The sequence below is a fragment of the Cololabis saira genome, chromosome 8 (genome assembly GCF_033807715.1).
Source record: "Cololabis saira isolate AMF1-May2022 chromosome 8, fColSai1.1, whole genome shotgun sequence".
NCBI classification, from domain to species: Eukaryota; Metazoa; Chordata; class Actinopteri; order Beloniformes; family Belonidae; genus Cololabis; species Cololabis saira.
In genome coordinates, this window is record NC_084594.1 from 28,368,958 (window position 1) to 28,386,299 (window position 17,342).

Here is a 17,342-nt window from a genome sequence, read left to right on the forward strand (position 1 = left end):
ATAATAATAATAATAATAATAATAATAATAATAATAATTTTTATTGTGGACTTTATTATGGACTTTCAGCTCTGTAAATTTGCAAACCTTTTAAATGCTGTATAACACACTGATGGGAAGGGAAAACCTGAAGAGTGGAGTGTCTTGTTAGAATGAGCAAAACGCCGACAGACATGAGAGTCGTATCAGTCTTTTCAATTAAACATTTCTAGAAAACACATCTAATTTCAGGGACGTTGAAATGATTTTGTCAATATAAACCATAAAACTCACAAACTCTTCTCCAAGGCAACATTTCTTTCGTCCTCGCTGTCCACAGCAGCAGATGACAGGCTGGCCGTTTCATCAGCAACAGCGTAGCTGTCCTCCCCTTGCAGAGTGTTAATGCTGGATTTCTGACTCTGAAACACACAAACAGGACAACAGATTTTAGCTACGTAACATGTTAGTAATATGGGTCAGTGGGCCATCATTCTTTGTGGAGTGAAGTACAAACTGTAACTAACAAATAAATTGTTTATAAAGGTAAAATAATCTGTTTATACATCCAAACTCTACATCTTCTTTATTCTATTTAAGGTCATGGGGGTATGGGGTCAATTCATCAGCTATCCAGTTGTATATGAAAGACCACGCATACATGAAATATAAGGAGTTTTGAAGGCTTTTTGCTTATATTATGGAGAGTAGACCACAAGGGCTGGACAACACTTCCTAAATGTAATAAAATCCCCCGCTTAAAATAAAATCAAAGCTGATATTTTAACATGAAAAAACTCCTTGTGAAGCACTAATTTTATTCAGAGCCACGAGGTGCTGCAGAGGCTGCCGAGTGACAGGCAGGCCACACCCCAGACACTTTGACGGCCCATCACCGTGTCAGACAATATATGTCTGGTTATGTGTATATGTGACCCTGTGATGGACTGGCGACCTGTCCAGGGTGAACCTGCCTCTCGCCTGAAAATTAGCTGGGATAGGCTCCAGCAGACCCCCGTGACCCTACAATGGATAAAGTGGGTATAGATAATGGATGGAAGTTAAAGGTTTTTGTCTCTGATTGCAAATTCAGCTCTTTTGTGAGTCATTCAGTCGCCAGGAATCTGGAAGATTAATTTCTTCCTTTCCAAATCAGACTTTTGGATTCCTGTTATTGAGACTATTGTTTTCTGCGAATGCCCTGCCCTGCATCATCTTAAGTTTTATTTGCAAGTTATTAAAGTGTACTTTTGGTTTTAACTTGCCTGCTTCAGTAGCTTTAACATAAGGTACATTGTGAATACCGGTAGTAATATACATATAATATAATAATCTAAGTATTTTAGACTCATCCATGTGCCCACACTTACACTTCATCTACAGGTCAGGGGAATACTGCAGTTTATAACTGGGGTTTGCTTTTCTCAGTACTGCAGACAGTCGAGTAGACAAGACAGCTAATAACATGCACTTGGTCAAGTAATTTAACAAAGATAAGGGTAACTGACCCAGACATGGGGAGCAGTTATATAACAAACACCACTCCTCACCTAAAAGCACCATAATTTGAATTTGAATGTAATCCTCTTGACATACTTTCATCTCAACACATTTGTCCTCTGCATCAGTGCACCAGATCACTAATCCCTCTGCAGGATCAGTGCACATTTGTACACCAAATATCAACTTTCTGTTTATTTATCTTTTTAAAGAGCTGCTCTCTCGTACTCTCTCAGGCTCTGAGAGGGCTGCCCACATCCTGACACAGAAAAACTGCCTACCAAAACAGTCTGGGGCTGATTCAGATTGAATCTCCTCTCTGCTTCCGGTCTGCTAATGAACATCTGCAAAAATGTATAAAGTTTCCACCATTGCTGGTATAAAATTGTCTTTTTCTGGCTTATAACATTTTTTTTTATCAACTAAACATGATCAAAGGAAAGAATTTTAGGGAGCTATGTTTTCCCCTTCAGCTCAGTTTGAGGAAACAGATTAAATGACTCTGGTGGCTTTTGTCTGTGATGATAACAAAATATATGCAGTAACCAGAACCCACATCTGGTCAGCCCAGCTTAACATGAAGCTATAAAGATAAAAACACTGCGAGCCACACTGAGCAAATCAGAAACCTTTCTAAAAGTTCCTACAAATCATGAAAGAGAAAAAAATATATACCTTTTTCTAGGAGGTTATGTAGTGGATTGTTCCTTTTAAAAATATTGTAAATTCCTTACACTCTTGGTTTATACACGTCCTTATTTGCATGAATGAAATAGAATGAAGATCATTATGTAATTGTAAGATTTGCTTGGAGGAGGTCTCGTTAACTTTGGGTGGAGCCGTACCTGTTTCACCTTGTTCTAGATTTGTGCAAGGCAAACACACTGGACATTTATATTTAACTTGCAGATACAAGATGGCATCATTAAAAACTTAGTGAGAAGGAAAATAATATGTTGTAGCAGCAGGAGTTTTTGAAACAGCATGGTCCAAAAAGGACAGTTAAGGCTGAAATTGAGGTCAGTCATATATCCAACGAATACTTCATGGGTGAAAGGATTACTTTCACCTTTAAAAAATAGTACGATTATATCTTGTGTCAAGGTTAAGAAACTTGACCCTGTCATCACTTGCTCCCTGTCCAACATCCTCAAACCTGTTCCACACTTTGCCTTTTGGCCAACTTACTGTAATTTTGGGTATGACCTGTGTACTCTGTTTTTTTTTTACATTTATTTATTAACATACAAACAGCGACAAAAGACGACAACAGTTACAATGATATGTATCTAGGTGTGTGTGTGTGTGTGTGTGTGTGTGTGTGTGTGTGTGTGCGTGTGCGTGTGCGTGTGCGTGTGCGTGTGCGTGTGCGTGTGTGTGTGTGTGTGTGTGTGTGTGTGTGTGTGTGTGTGCGTGTGCGTGTGCGTGTGCGTGTGTGTGTGCGTGTGTGTGTGTAAATAATATGATGAAAGTAGATAAATAAATTAAGAAAATGACCTGTGTACTCTCAATGCTGACTCTGTTACAGGCTTTTTAAGAGTGCCTGCAAAGTCGATTACTTCCAGATGTTATCAACAAATGCTCACAGGATCGATCTGAATCCACTCATTTTCAAGTATTACTCAGTGTACTCTTGGCTCACGAGAAACATTTGCATAAGCTTCAGCAGGTTTTTGTGTGTGATAAAGAAAAAAGGTTGAAAAAAGTTCCAGTTTGACACCACTGGAGGAAATCAATGCCATTTATATGCTAATACAACTTGATATGATATAGGGACACGTGTGTGTGTGTGTGTGTGTGTGTGTGTGTGTGTGTGTGTGGGGGGGGGGGGGGGGGGGGGGGGGGGGGGGGGATGCAGGGAAAGAATAAAATAAGCCAATAGGGAATATTCAGTGGTTGAAATTGATATTGCTTATTACTTCATACTTCCTTCCTCACTTCTCAATAAAATTAACATGTTACAAAATGTGTCATTTCATGTGATTGCAGTAAAAATATGTATGTTTTCCTCATCATCTTCAGAACTTGAAAGTACAGTTTGCATTTGAAACTATTTAGATGTTTTTTTCTTCCGTGACACTTTTTGGCTTTTACACTTATTTATAAAATGTTTCATAAGAGTAGTGGGTACACGGTGTGCAAAGATCCAGAAGAGGATGATGATGTGTCACAAGCTGTTCAATTATGTATCACACAAAAAGAAAAATCAAGTTTGTGAATGCTTTCAAATTGTCTATTTTTCCAAATACATCACCTTCAACATAATTTCTTGACACAAACTCTAAGAAGAGATCCAAATGAACCACAAACAAAGAAGAAACAAACAAAAAACTTTGTTTAACTATTCTGGTTCAGTAAAATATAAAGTGATTGAGTATCATTATTATGTGAAATCTATAGGATTAACAGTTATGTTGAAATTATGGTTATAAATCTTTAGTTATTGCATACAATACGTTTTGAGTGGATATCTGATCTGCACCAATCCTGTTTGTAGCTTGGTTAAACAAAAATAAATCTTATAATACCTCATGAGAGTGAGTTATTGATGTTTCTTAGGCTGGAAAAGGCTATAAACCCCCAACTGTGTAAAGGGCTTGGCTAAGATGCAGCGTCAGGTCATCAAAGCTGAAGTAATTCTGTACATATTTACAGTATGGTGCAACAAAAATTAATTCGTTTGCATTCATAGATTACACATCCATGACCACTGCACTGAGGTGATTTTTTTATACATCTCATCAGACAAAATTATGTCAAAGCTCTTAAGAAACCTTATGCATAATTAGGGACATTGTTTTGTGAGTGACAGCAACACTATTGTGGTCTGTGATGTCAAACATGCCTCGGATTTTCAGTGAACTTGATTTCTTACTGGTGATTGAAGACCTAAGAGATCATGGCCATTCTCATTTTCAAAGATAATATGACTTGGTGCACTGTTAATCTTGCCAACAGACTGCCACAAAAGGCATTGTTTTTGGCCCGTTTCCAGGTTTTAGATTCTACCAAGTGGGATTTTGGGATGTAACGATGGCAGTGGTGGGCTTAATTATGAATCCTACACAATGTTCCTGTCAAATGAAACAATTACTGCATGTTTTGTTTTTGTCTTTGCATTTAATTGCTTTAAAACAAAATTGTTTTACTTGCAACGTTTAACTGCGCTATTGCAGTACAAACTCACCAACAACTGTAGTTTATCTGGAAAAAGAGGCTGAAAGGGCCTCTGAAATGTGAATGTATGCTGATGGTGTAAATTAAAAAAACAGAAGAAATAACTAGAACAGAACATTACTAGACTTTGCGAGTCCCTGCTTTGCAGAAGGCCACATAAGTCACTCTGATGGGTTGGCTGTAAAGGAGAAGGAACCACCGGACTCAGAAGAACATCTTTCATCTCCTGCACACAAAAATAAACCGCCATTAAAATCAAGTATCAGATGTTTCCTTGGGAAATGAAGCATGAATGCCAGCATTAGTGTTACCACGTTTCCAGGGGACGGGCTTGTGTAGTCATTGTGCATTTCCATGGAACCTTGCTGAGCCATGTTGTGAGAAAGGACCAATGGTGGTTGGCTGTCATCAGACTTGAACATCTGCTTCTCAGCTTTCTCTGCGCCACTGCTGGCGTCAGAGCCCAGTTTCCGGACTGGATTGGTGAGCCATTTTTTCAAGGCACTAACAGGGTGCCGTGATCCTCCAAATGATGAGGGTGAACAAGGACTGGCGCTGCCTGATGCTTGGTGGGGCACAGCTGCTACAGATGGAGCAATGCTGCCGTCGCTGCCCGCAGCAGAGTATGACTCCACTGCAGAGTGGGAGCAGAAAGGAGAGAAGAGAAAAAGGTTAGGCTAAAGTGCAGAAACTGAATGTGAATTACATTCTCTGAGCTCAGAAGCTGCAGACAGAGCTCTGCAGAAAAATGTTGTTCAATTTCCTGTGTTAAACCCTAACTGTAACTTTAGTCACCGGAGCTGCTGCACCTACTGGTCTTCAACCATTACAAATACTTTAACTTTATGTAGCTTGCCTTCCAGCACTCGTGCACTTGAAATTATGATCAAAATATGGAAGTATTAAAATAACAAGTACACATCACATATGTTATCTTAGTTGTAGGACTTTGACCTGATTTCTGATATGATTCTCCAGATTATGTCACCTTTAAGTGCTGATTCTGTAATAAGAACTGGAGCAGCCCCAGAGATAACAAGCTGTCTTTCCACAAGCGAACAAAGGCTTAAACACGCTAATCACCATGGCCTCAATTAGCATGCAGTCCCTGCTCACAGTTTGGGGCTCACAGCCTCCCCTGACCCGCCCATAGCGAGGCACAGTAGTGGAAACCAACAACACATCAGCTGTTTGGTGGGATATCTACAGTGTGTGGGTCACAAATGTTGAAAAAAATTTATTTTGAATGAACGAACAGAACTGAATAGCTCATTGACACAATCTATCCACGTCACAGTTCTACTGAGCTTAACTGTGAGGGAGGCGGAAAGCAGAGACTGCCCAAACTGTGATTGTTTCGCTGCAAGCAAATTACTTTGGTAAGTCAGTATCCTCCTGCCTGCCGAGATTACGGCTAATAGTTGGAGGAGACGATTGCACAAGACGATTGCACTTACAAAGTTACACAGTAGCTCCCTATCGTTTTAAAAGACTCTCAATTAACACAAAATGAAATAGTTAGGCTGGACTGTAACGATAGAAAGGGAAGAATTTAATCAGTGTTGCTGCAGCTGTGTTAGGACCAGTCCTCCATTCAATGGAGTGTACTAAAATACAGTGGCGATTTTGGGGGGTGGCCTGGGGTGGCCTGGGCCACCCCTGAAATCTCATTGGCCACCCTGTGGCCACCCCAGACCTGATTGGTAGTTCATGAAGTTCATCAACACAATAACCTAGTTTTTTTTCTTCTCCTCCTTCCCAAACAAGAGGACACGCCTGTCAATCAATGACAGCTCAGGTGATTGGTTGATTTAGAGTGGAGTTACATCTTAAGAAAACTCAAATATCCTATCTCAAAAAATTAGAATATTCTGGGAATCTTAATCTTAAACTGGAAGCCATAATCAGCAATATTAAAATAATAAAAGGCTTGCAATATTTCAGTTGATTTGTAATGAATCCAGAATGTATGACATTTTTGTTTTTTTAATTGCATTACATAAAATAAAGAACTTTATCACAATATTCTAATTGTCTGAGACAGTCCTGTAGGTTTCATTATACCTGATATTATCAGATTGATTTTGTTGAGGACATTAATGTTCTACAATGAGAATGGCTCTGAAAATGTGTAACTACCATAATAGGTTGAAATGGAAGAGGAATAGAAAACTGTCAAATGTCAAAACAACAGTCTGACAATTCAATGAATGCTAACATGAGTTCTAGAATTCAATTATTATACATATGTGTAGATGTTGATGCAAAGCAATGTGATATTTACACATTTTGATCACATGCCATTCATAAAGGTTCTCCCGGTATGGCCGCCCCAGTCTGGCTCTGTGTCCCATCTTGGCCACCCCAGTAAAAATGTCCTGGATACGCCACTGCTAAAATAGTGCACACGTGAACATACTAAGAGTCAACTGTGAGCCATGAAGGACTGTCAGTGGTTTAAACCGCCAAAATAAGGCTCAATAATAATAATGTCATACTGCAAACCAGTTAGAGACGTTAAATAATTTAAAACCACTGTTCCTTTCCAATATTCAGCAGGGAAACCTTCCTTACAGCTGACAGTTGTAAGCAAACCTTGTCTATTACAAGGGGGAAGGTGGCTCAGTTGGTAGAGCGTTCGCCCATGAACCTGAAGGTCAGTGGTTCGAACCCTAGTTCCGCCTGTGTCCACCAAAGTGTCCTTGGGCAAGACACTGAATCCCCCGGTTGCTCCCGGTTGTCAGGCCAGCGCCGTTGTATGGCAGCTCCGCCGACGACCGGTGTGTGAATGTGTGCGTGTGTGGGTGAATGTTTGCAGTGTAAAGCGCTTTGGGGCTGTAGGAATACAGCTGGAAAGCGCTATATAAGTGTAAGCCATTTACCATTTACCATTTATTATAAACACAGTTAATAAGAAGAGTCACAAATAAACTTGAGAGAAGCTGATTTATAAAACTGAAGAGTTGCTGAATTATAAAGCCCCATTCAGCCCTACTTGGCAGCTCAGAAAAGCGAGGCCAAAAATTGGGAACAAGGGTTCTCCAGTTTGGCTCCATTAAATGCTGGAAGTGACAATGGGAAAGCAACTGGCCTGGCTCGGCCTCAATACGCTCAGCTTTGGCTCCATAGTTGGAAAATGCCTGTTATTCTTGTACATTGTAGCTGGATCTCATTTCAAGTTTTAAGTCTCTTGGCTGTTGAATGTGGTACCTAAACCTCAACCACACACATTAACATTTCCCTGTCTCCCAGTTTTGCTGATCACAGCGAAGGGGAATCCTTCAGGCGCCCCATCTTGGAATTTTGGACAGTTCCCAGAGACCACTTTTCCCTGTCAGCACATTTATGTAAGCTGTAATCATTATGACAAGCTTTCGAGAAGGCAGCGGAAAACTGGGTCAGCCATTTACCCAAACTGCTTATGCAGCAATTAAACAACACGTCATATCGACAGGGAAATGCAAATTCATGTTTTTTTTCACCCTTCTCTTGTGCAATTCCCCTTTTCTGATTGGCCTGTATTAATATTTCCTGGATTTAAAAAAAGAAAATGAAAGAAAGAACAATTAACAATTAACTAAATGGTCACAACATTGACATTGAATAAAGAAAGATAGCCTGAGCTGACACTCAGAAATGATTAAACCCCACAGTTTAATTTATTGTTCATCTGAAGTTGGTTCAATTCACTTAAGATTAAACATACACATAAAATGTGTGTCGCTTCAGTCATTCAGTAAATGTAAAAGACTAATTTCTGTAATGGGGTGATTTGAATGGAGGGCAGGACAGCTGGATTATTTGTTTGTCAATGTCTGGTGGTTCTGCAGGGGGAGGGTGGGGGCATGAACTGATGAACAGTCTACATGCTTACCAAAAAATATGTATCTACCATAGAAAGTAGAGAAAAAATTAGTTAAAGTGAAGCATATGAAGAAAAGTGACGGAGACTCGCAGTGAGAAAAATGATATAACTGTATGCCAAAATAGCTGTTTTATGTTCAAACTCAATACTTACATTATTTATTTAAAAAAAAAACAAACAAAAAGAACAAAATTCAAGAGTTAGAAATTGTTGCAAATTCTTAAAGTTAAGAAAGAAATTATATTGTAGTTATATATTATATTTAACCAAAACAAACGCTGCAAATATCGATGCTTAGATTTATTCGATGCTTAGATTTATTCAATTTATAAAGATGTTGTTATTTACATGGCTGTAAAAAAGACATTATAGTGTCTCTCAGCTCTAAAGCTTAATATATCAGAACATAATAATTAAAAACATTGGCCTTACCAGGTTTTAAAATTGATTAAATACAACCACATATACAACAGTACATGACATATGACATTAAGTCAGAATTTATCAAACAAAAACTAAACCAAAATGCAAAGGTAGATTGTGGAAAAACTCAACTCCATAATTAGATCTCGTCAAAGCTCTTTAAGCAGCAAAAAAAAGAAAGAATAGTTTTCTGTACAGTTATCAGTCTTTCACATCGCTATAGAGGAATTTTGGCCCTAGGTTTTGAACTTTTTGCAATTTCTCTGAGTGTTGAACAACCTGACCGCAGCGTGAACCTCCTGAGACCTAGACTCCTTGGAAAACTAGCAACTGTCACAAATGTTTTCCAGTAGTGAACAATCTTTCTTAATGTTGAAGGATGGCAGAATTACTGTTTCAACTCTTCCTATAATGATGGGCAGGATTGACTGGTTCCTTTGGTTTCATTTGCTGGTGTTTTCCTCCTTGGCATTTTGTTAAAACACACCTGAATGTGCCTGACGAGCAAACTAGAAAAACATCTGCTCCTAAGGAGGTGCTCACGCTTGATGGTGAACTAATCAAGTGCACTACCTGGCTGCTCCTTACCCTCTCAATTCCCACCCAAACAGTAAGGCTGCACTTAGACTGTGATTTGTCACTCGTGAGGACCAGAAGATCTTTTATTATTTACTGATAAGCAACAAGATACCTAATTTTTTACGTGATTGTATGCGAGGTATAGCAAGGGTTACTACCAACATTATATCATTCACTGCAACGTGCAATTATGTAAATATCCATCTGTAAATATCCGTCTGTTATTTTATATACCAGTATTTCTTATTATTTATTTTTTTTAATTATTATTATTATTATTGTATATACCAGTACTGTTTATACTGTGTCATACTCTGATATTATTACTGTATTATTATTATTTCTATTGATGCCTCTTGTTTTGCACTATGCCCTTTGCTGCTGTACACTGCGAATGTCCCCGCTGTGGGACTAATAAAGGATTATCTTATCTTATCTTATCTTATCTTGTCTTATCTTATCTTATCTTATCTTAACAAAATCACACTGGATAGCTGGTTGTCCAGCACGGGCAAATCACTACATGGAGAACATTACCAAGCCAGAGACTCAGATATGAGATATGAACCTGTGTCTGAGTACCTGAAAGCAAAGTGACATCATATGGCTGGATGTCTGTGAAAGTAAACTGCCTGTTTGGTTAATGCTGTAAATAATATTGAGAATGGATGACTATTGTTTGAAGAAACTTGTGCTCTGTAAACCATCTCATTGTCCAATAACTATTCTTTGACTCCCACCACCAACACATACTCATCTTGTGTCAGATAATAATGTTTTATTCATTTCCATCATAACTACTGTCCATCATCCAGATGTAGAGAGTATGAGTATTTGTTAATTAGTGAGACTGCATTTTCTAATCAGTTTTTCCTTTCAACAATGTAGCTGTATTCGGATATGGACACCATACATTCCTGTTATGTAAATCCACACTAGCTGTTATTGTAAGTCACTTAGTACCCGTTCCAGCACCCAGTTAAACACCTGCACCTAGACTGCTCAAACCTCGAGCTTCGTGGCTTAAAACCAGAATTTCCTAATAGAAATGATAAAAACCAAACCTTAAACCAAGTTTGAACAGTCTAGCTATTGGGATTGTTGATTGGGGCCCGGGCTAAGGTGGCCTCTTTGCGCTAAACTGGGATGGAATGTTCCTTTAGTCTTCTGGCGAATCGGAAGCCAACTTCAACATCATGAGAATCCACTGAAATTCACGACTGGCCAACCCTACATAGAAAACCACACCCTTTAATTTGAAAATAAGAGAATTAAATAAAAAGAGCCATGAAATAAAAGTGACAATGCAAAATAAAAGTGTCATAAAATACATTAACATGGCATTACAAAAGTCTCAGTAATAGGAAAATGAGCCGTTATGAAATAAAAGTGTCATGAAATAAAACAAATATAACATTATGAAATAAGTGTCATGAAATAAATATGTTTATTTTGTATTTATTTAAGTGTCATATGCATTTATTTCAATGACTATTTATTAATTTAAGTATTTATTTCATTGTGAATGAAATGGCACTCCATAGTATGAGACACAGGTGCAAACAATCAGGATCATGGGAAGTCAAAAAAGAACTAAAGAACCAAGAAAAACACAAGAAATGAAACTCAAAACCCTACCACAAAACCCCCAAACCATAACAATCAGTGGTCCAGTTAAAAGTCATGAAATAGTCAGAGGCACAAGGACCTGGTGTGATAACCTGGATGCTCTGATGGGGTTTGCTATCCTTCTGAACCTCCTTCCTTGCGCAAAACGCACAATGACTTGCAGAAAACATTCCTACTCGTCCAAACATTGTACTTTGGCACATTATTTGAAATAATTTCTTTAGGAAGGCAAATGAAAAAGGTACAAAGTTTTTACATGGTATTGATTTCTCACAGAGCTAAGTTACAAGTTAGTTACATAAGTTACAAGTGATTTCCAGCATTGTAACATTTTTGTAACAATGAACATCTCCTAACAGCTGACTAACTCCCAATTTTTCACACTGCAATCCAAGTTTGAACAGTCAGGTATTGTGATATGTGAAATTTCTCTGCGATAGACGGAGGTACATTGTTTCAGTGATATCTTCTCAAAACCACAGTTGCTGCAGGAGGTAGCAGCTCACAAGATGCTCCAGGCTGCTTAGATAAGCTTCACCCCTAAATGTTAATGCTGTAAGCTGGTGTCACTCAAAATCTGCATCCCTAATCATGAATAAATTTGTGGTTCTGTATAATTTTACGTAATGACATACATAATATTTCATCCCCCATTTAGTTGTCAACGGTTGGAAATCTCTTTTTTTCACGCAAGGCTGTAAACAAGTTTATTTCTGCTGCAAATTTGGCCATTTTAACTTTGGGGTCAATTAAGTCAAAGTCAAATCAAAGTGTATGTATATAATACATAACAACACATACAACAACAAATGAAGCTAGAGTTGCTTTTGGAGACACCGTCTAGTGGTCATGAGAGTAAGTCCATATTTTAGTACTTCCTACTTCATGTTAGACCAAGTGCTGATATTCCAACTTTCGAGTTGAAGGAAATGCCGAAATAAGATAAGTTACAGTTCATCTACTGACCACTGGGGCTGGATCCTAAAACAAGTCAATCTCCACTGAACCCCACATGTTAAAATGTCCAATTTTGCAGCAAGAATAAATTATATATATTATTTATATATATTTACATATTTACAGCCATATCCAAAGTTTGGGTTTCCATATTTAGAATTAACATCCATGAAAAGTGTACAGGGGGATTTTTTTTACCACATCAGGTAAAATTATATAAAGCAATACATTTATATATAATTAGGGATGTGATCTTTTGATTTTCTGGCGTGGCTTGGCTGAATGAACCGGGAGCCACAGTGGATTATTTCAGGATCCTTACAAGTGGAAGTCTGCTAGGACCTGCTGTCAATTAGCCTACAATTTGTGCACTGACAATAGTCTTTGCAGGCTGCAACAGGTCAAACCCATCTAAAGCGACAAGCTGAGCGATTGTGAGTGCCAGCAGAGCTTTGCCGGTCCCTGTTTCAGCTCTGACAGCACTTGTTTTAGGTGTCATTACAGTAGCAATCCTCGAAATGAAGATGAGGATGTTTAAACACATTTGATCACAAGGACTATAAAGTAATATCAATTAGCATCCATCCAGCAATTTTCTATACCCGCTTTATTAGCAGGGTACAGGGGTCTGTTGGAGCCTATCCCAGCTCGTTACAGGGGTACAAGCCTGAACCTTGACAGCCATGAACATTCAAACTCACACCTACGGGCAGAATCCCCAATCAACCTAGCATGCATGTTTGTGGACTGAGGAAGCCGGAGTACCCGGAGGGAACCCATGCAAGCACGGGGAGAAAATGTAAACTCCACACAGAAAGACCCCCGCTGGGCCAGGGAGTCAAACTGTGAACCTTCTTGCTGTGAGGCAACAGTGCTAACCACTAAACCACCGTGCTGACCTCAATTAGCATCATAAGTTAAAATAAACTCAGCCAACCCATATAAAATATTTCACTATGACTGAAATAAAGTGGTTGTTTTCCAGCTAGTTGCCTGCTGATTCTGCAAACTTCCAACATGGTGCTCTGCAGTACACAGAAAAAGAGGCTTCAAACGTAATCTTCGGAAAACCTATGGGTGACATCACAGGGGGTTGTTCAGTTCTTCTTATGTAGCGTATGTGTAAGCCTATCAGGCCGGATGTAGCCCCTTGGATTTCCCTGGTGCACAAACAACAGTCTATTCTTTTTGGGCTAAGAGTCAAATCATTGAGAAACACTGCTTACCAGCTCATCATCATCAATGATAAATGAGCTTGAGGTAAACTGGAATAATCTGAAATGACCAACACTGGTTTGTGATATCAAAACCACTGTTGAGCTGAGTGACTCAGCTTGTCATGATCGTATGTATCAGTTATGTAATGTGTCATGTTTCCAAGGAGCAGCGGCTGGACCACCATCTGGACACCAGGGAGTATCTGCAGTGTGTGCAAGACTTTATGCCGTTAATGCATCCTCTCGCACAGACAGCAAACTGAAAATAAACATTCTTTTTTCTTGTGTAAACTTCTTATGAATACTTTTAACAACACGGAAAAAAGGAGAGGTTAAGAAAAGAAAATCTGCAATCATTTATCAGCTTTCTGGGGTATTTTTGTCTGTGCTGATTGTCTGTTGCATACAGATTGATGGGTGGATTAAGGTCTAGGGGGGTTTGATTCTGTTTATAATCTCAGTGTCTCAGTCAACACACAAAGAAAGACAACATATTATCAAGGGCTTGTGTTTTATAAAGGGAATCGTGTCTGGTGGATCGAGTGCTGCCACCACTTTCCACCAACCATTGTCTCAACACTTTGAGTTATAAGGCATACTTCATTGATCTTTGTTGACTGTCCGTGTAACTTTAAAGGACTCTTAACCCTGCAATTTTCACCCAAGTTGAAATCTAATATGGAGCCATTTACAGTCAGTGAGCCTATAAGAAAATCATCTCACCTTGTTTTGTAATTTGATATTTTTCCGCTTGAAATAGTTCCACTTCCTCACATTATCACTTCCTCACATTGTCTTTGGTGATATAATTGATCTACTGACTAATGAAAGGGGTATTATTCTCCTCTGGTGCAGTTTTGTTGCATAGGCCTGTGACCAAGAACATATTCTTTTGCATTTGTTTGTTTAAACCAGTTGGATCATTGAGATCTGTATTCTCTCTGAATCATGAGGAGATGATGCAATGGATATACTTTGTACTGCCCAATCAAAAACTGCCACCATGCAGCAAAAAACTGTTTACTTTTTTTCTTATCTTCGACTGAGCGCTTATATATAAGTTAAATAATTCAAGTCAAGAATTAAAGTTGAATTAAAAAAACAAAACACACTCAAGACGAATGATATAATCCAATATGTCCAAGATAAATAATTTTATCAAGATTGTTGTCATCAAAGATTTATTGCGACATGAAGTTAAGAATTTATTTTCTATTATGTGATTTGGACACTCAAATTATTTTTATTTAAATGACCTAAGTCTTATGAGAAAGTGTAGCTGAGCTTGTTTTTATTTCTCTACTGTACTTTCTATACAACAAAATTATGTTTGGAAGCATTCCTTCAGATAGCAGAATATAAAATATCCCTTTTATAGTGCTTGGATAACTATAAGAGCAAGAGGAGTAATATATACGATGTATAAACATACAACATTGTTCATATGTGTGATTAAAAGGGCAAGTAATGAAAGTGTTGAAGTTGCTATTTAAATATGAAGTGCTAAAGAGCATAAAAATAAATAGAATATGGTCATATGGTCATGGGCAGCTACTGTAGAAGGACTGAGATCCTTTGGGTTTCCAATAAAGCAGGGTGCTGACTTGTCTCTCATTAAGATTAAAGCTTTACACATGTTTCATACCGAGCATCAATTGTGTCAGGTTGGTATGATAACTGTCAGGGCTTCATTTCATGTTTTACTGATGGATTAAACCTAGGGATGACCCAATACCATTTTTTTCACACCGAGTACGAGTATTTTAATTTGTGTACTCGCCGTTACCGAGTACCGATACGATACTTCTACAACAAAAATAACTAGGTTAAAAATGCAATGAAGAATGCAATGAATTGGAAGACAGGTTTTATTTGGAACAGATACATTCAATAAAAATAATTAAAATGAGTAGAATAACTATTTTAAACAAAACTCAGCCGGCTGGGCTTTCCTCCGCAGCCCGGTGGCGCAGATTGTTTGCACCTGTGTCTCTTCAGTCCTGTGAGTATATCTTGTCTTTTCTCTTCCTCCCTGCTGCTGTGTACTGTTTTATTCTGTATGTGTATTCTGTTCAGTTTCCTTGCAGATTTTTGGTTCGTCCTGAGATTTCTATTCCGAGTTTAGTTCCCGTTTGGTTTATTCCTTTTGTCTTCCTGCATTGCAGTGCCTTTTGTTCGATAAATTACTTTTTTAACCACTCCTGCCGCCTCGCTCCCCTACATTTGGGTCCTGCTACAACCTCTTAAAGGTCAGAGTTAGGACAGGATGTGATGCCTCTCCACACCAGACATAAGCGGACTTCTTAAGGACTTTCCACTATAATACACAATATTTATCGTAATTAATATACTATACATTTGAAGGCCTTAATGCTATGCATAAAAAAATTATTTGAATTCAGCATTAAAGTACGTAGTTGTGTATTTCTAGTCACATGTATGCACTGAAAGCATCAGTGGCATTGCTGTCCATTGACTTTGAATGGGGAGATTTCAAGTGTTGCCAATCTGATTGTGGTTCTGTTGTATCACAAAGGAAGCATTTGCTTCCATCAGAAGTCAAGGGTTGTGTCTGAAACCACCCCCTACTCACTATGTAGTGCAACTTTCTACAGTCTCGAGTTGTGTCTATAGAGCCAAGACATGAACACATCAGCAGAATGAACCTTTTGGACACTTCTTGGGTTATTTTCATTGTATCATTGCTGTAAAACAAATGAAACTTTGATCTAACGAAGACGCCATCGGCCATTATACAGTGGTTTTCAGGACCATGCAAATCACAGTAAATGTCTCTCTCAAAGACTGTGTGATCCGAGTCAATACTTTTTAATGCTGCAGTCTTGCTCTGATGATCCAAACTAAACATAAAAAGCAGAACATCCACTTGCCAGAGCGTCCTAGATATATAAAAAAGAAGGCTTCTCCAGACTCAAACCCACCTTTGAAACCTTTTACTGTAACAGCTCATGTTTTAGCTCTCTAAGCAAAGGTAAGTGGATTTGCATGCACAAATATCATATTTGGATAAGATTTTCTATTCTGTGCTTTAAAAAAGTAATTTGCACACATGTTAAACATAATGCAATGTGCATTATATTCCAATGAAACCCCACAAACTGTGCAGAGATGTTATTTATCAACCATTATGTAGTGAATTTGTCGTGGCACAGAGTTAAACAATGTTGGATGCAGCAGAGGCACTGACAGAAACAGATGTTACCCTAAGATAACCTAAAATAATCTCCTACTACGCTTCTGTCTAATACTTCTTTATCTTCCATTTTTCTTGAATCCTTTTACATCATTCCTATCCTTTAATCTTAAGTTTATATGTAAAAACACACTTTAGTATAACTCTTTATCACGAAATTACTTTCATGCATTATGCAAAGTTCTTGAACTGCTTTTATTTGTGAAAGAATGAATTAAGTTGTGTTGTGTTAGTGAATGAGCAGTTCTCTGTCTGCTGGACCTTTCTCCGCCTGAACAGTGAGGCACGTCCTCCCGTTTTAACATGTACTGTTTTAATGTCTTACAAGTTTTAAAATAAATCAAATACAGATAATCACACCAAGACCTAACACAAAACTGCCAGATGTCTCAGAGCATCTATAACTAGGTGATTTATGGAGTTAAGCACTTTTGTGTTTGTTATCATGACCTCATTCATACTGGTTGGATATTGGACAACTTAGTCATGGCAGTTTATGAGCAACAGCGATTTATGTTGGTGGGACTTTTGAGAAGCTCCCTAGGCACGATTGCCAAATATTCTTTGTCCGGAGTTGTTTGTCTGATTTTATAAATAGCTATTATACGCTATGCCAAATGAGATGACCAAGTCATCTAGATAGATCACAGTAGTAGAAGAAGGAGGCTTTCTGAGAGGGCGATCAGTAAGCTGGAAAAACAAGGAAGGGAGTTTCACCAACACTGAGAATGAAATCAAAGAAAAAATATTGTCAAAAATGAGTGTGAAGAAATAAACGGCAGATAAATAAAAGAATCAGGCA

The 17,342-nt window shown here is 38.3% G+C and overlaps 1 protein-coding gene across 3 annotated transcripts in view; it reads right to left on the reverse strand.

Moving 5' to 3' along the window:
* The window catches only part of arhgef25b (Rho guanine nucleotide exchange factor (GEF) 25b), a 28,675-nt gene that overhangs the window by 5,892 nt on the left and 5,441 nt on the right, over window positions 1–17,342 (reverse strand). For all 3 annotated transcript variants that reach the window (XM_061727592.1, XM_061727593.1, XM_061727591.1), the window contains exons 2-4: window positions 4,968–5,290; window positions 4,778–4,882; window positions 274–401 (exon numbers count right to left, since the gene is read on the reverse strand). In XM_061727592.1, the coding sequence (XP_061583576.1) occupies window positions 274–401; window positions 4,778–4,882; window positions 4,968–5,290 (556 nt within the window). The remainder of the gene's footprint in view (window positions 1–273; window positions 402–4,777; window positions 4,883–4,967; window positions 5,291–17,342) is intronic.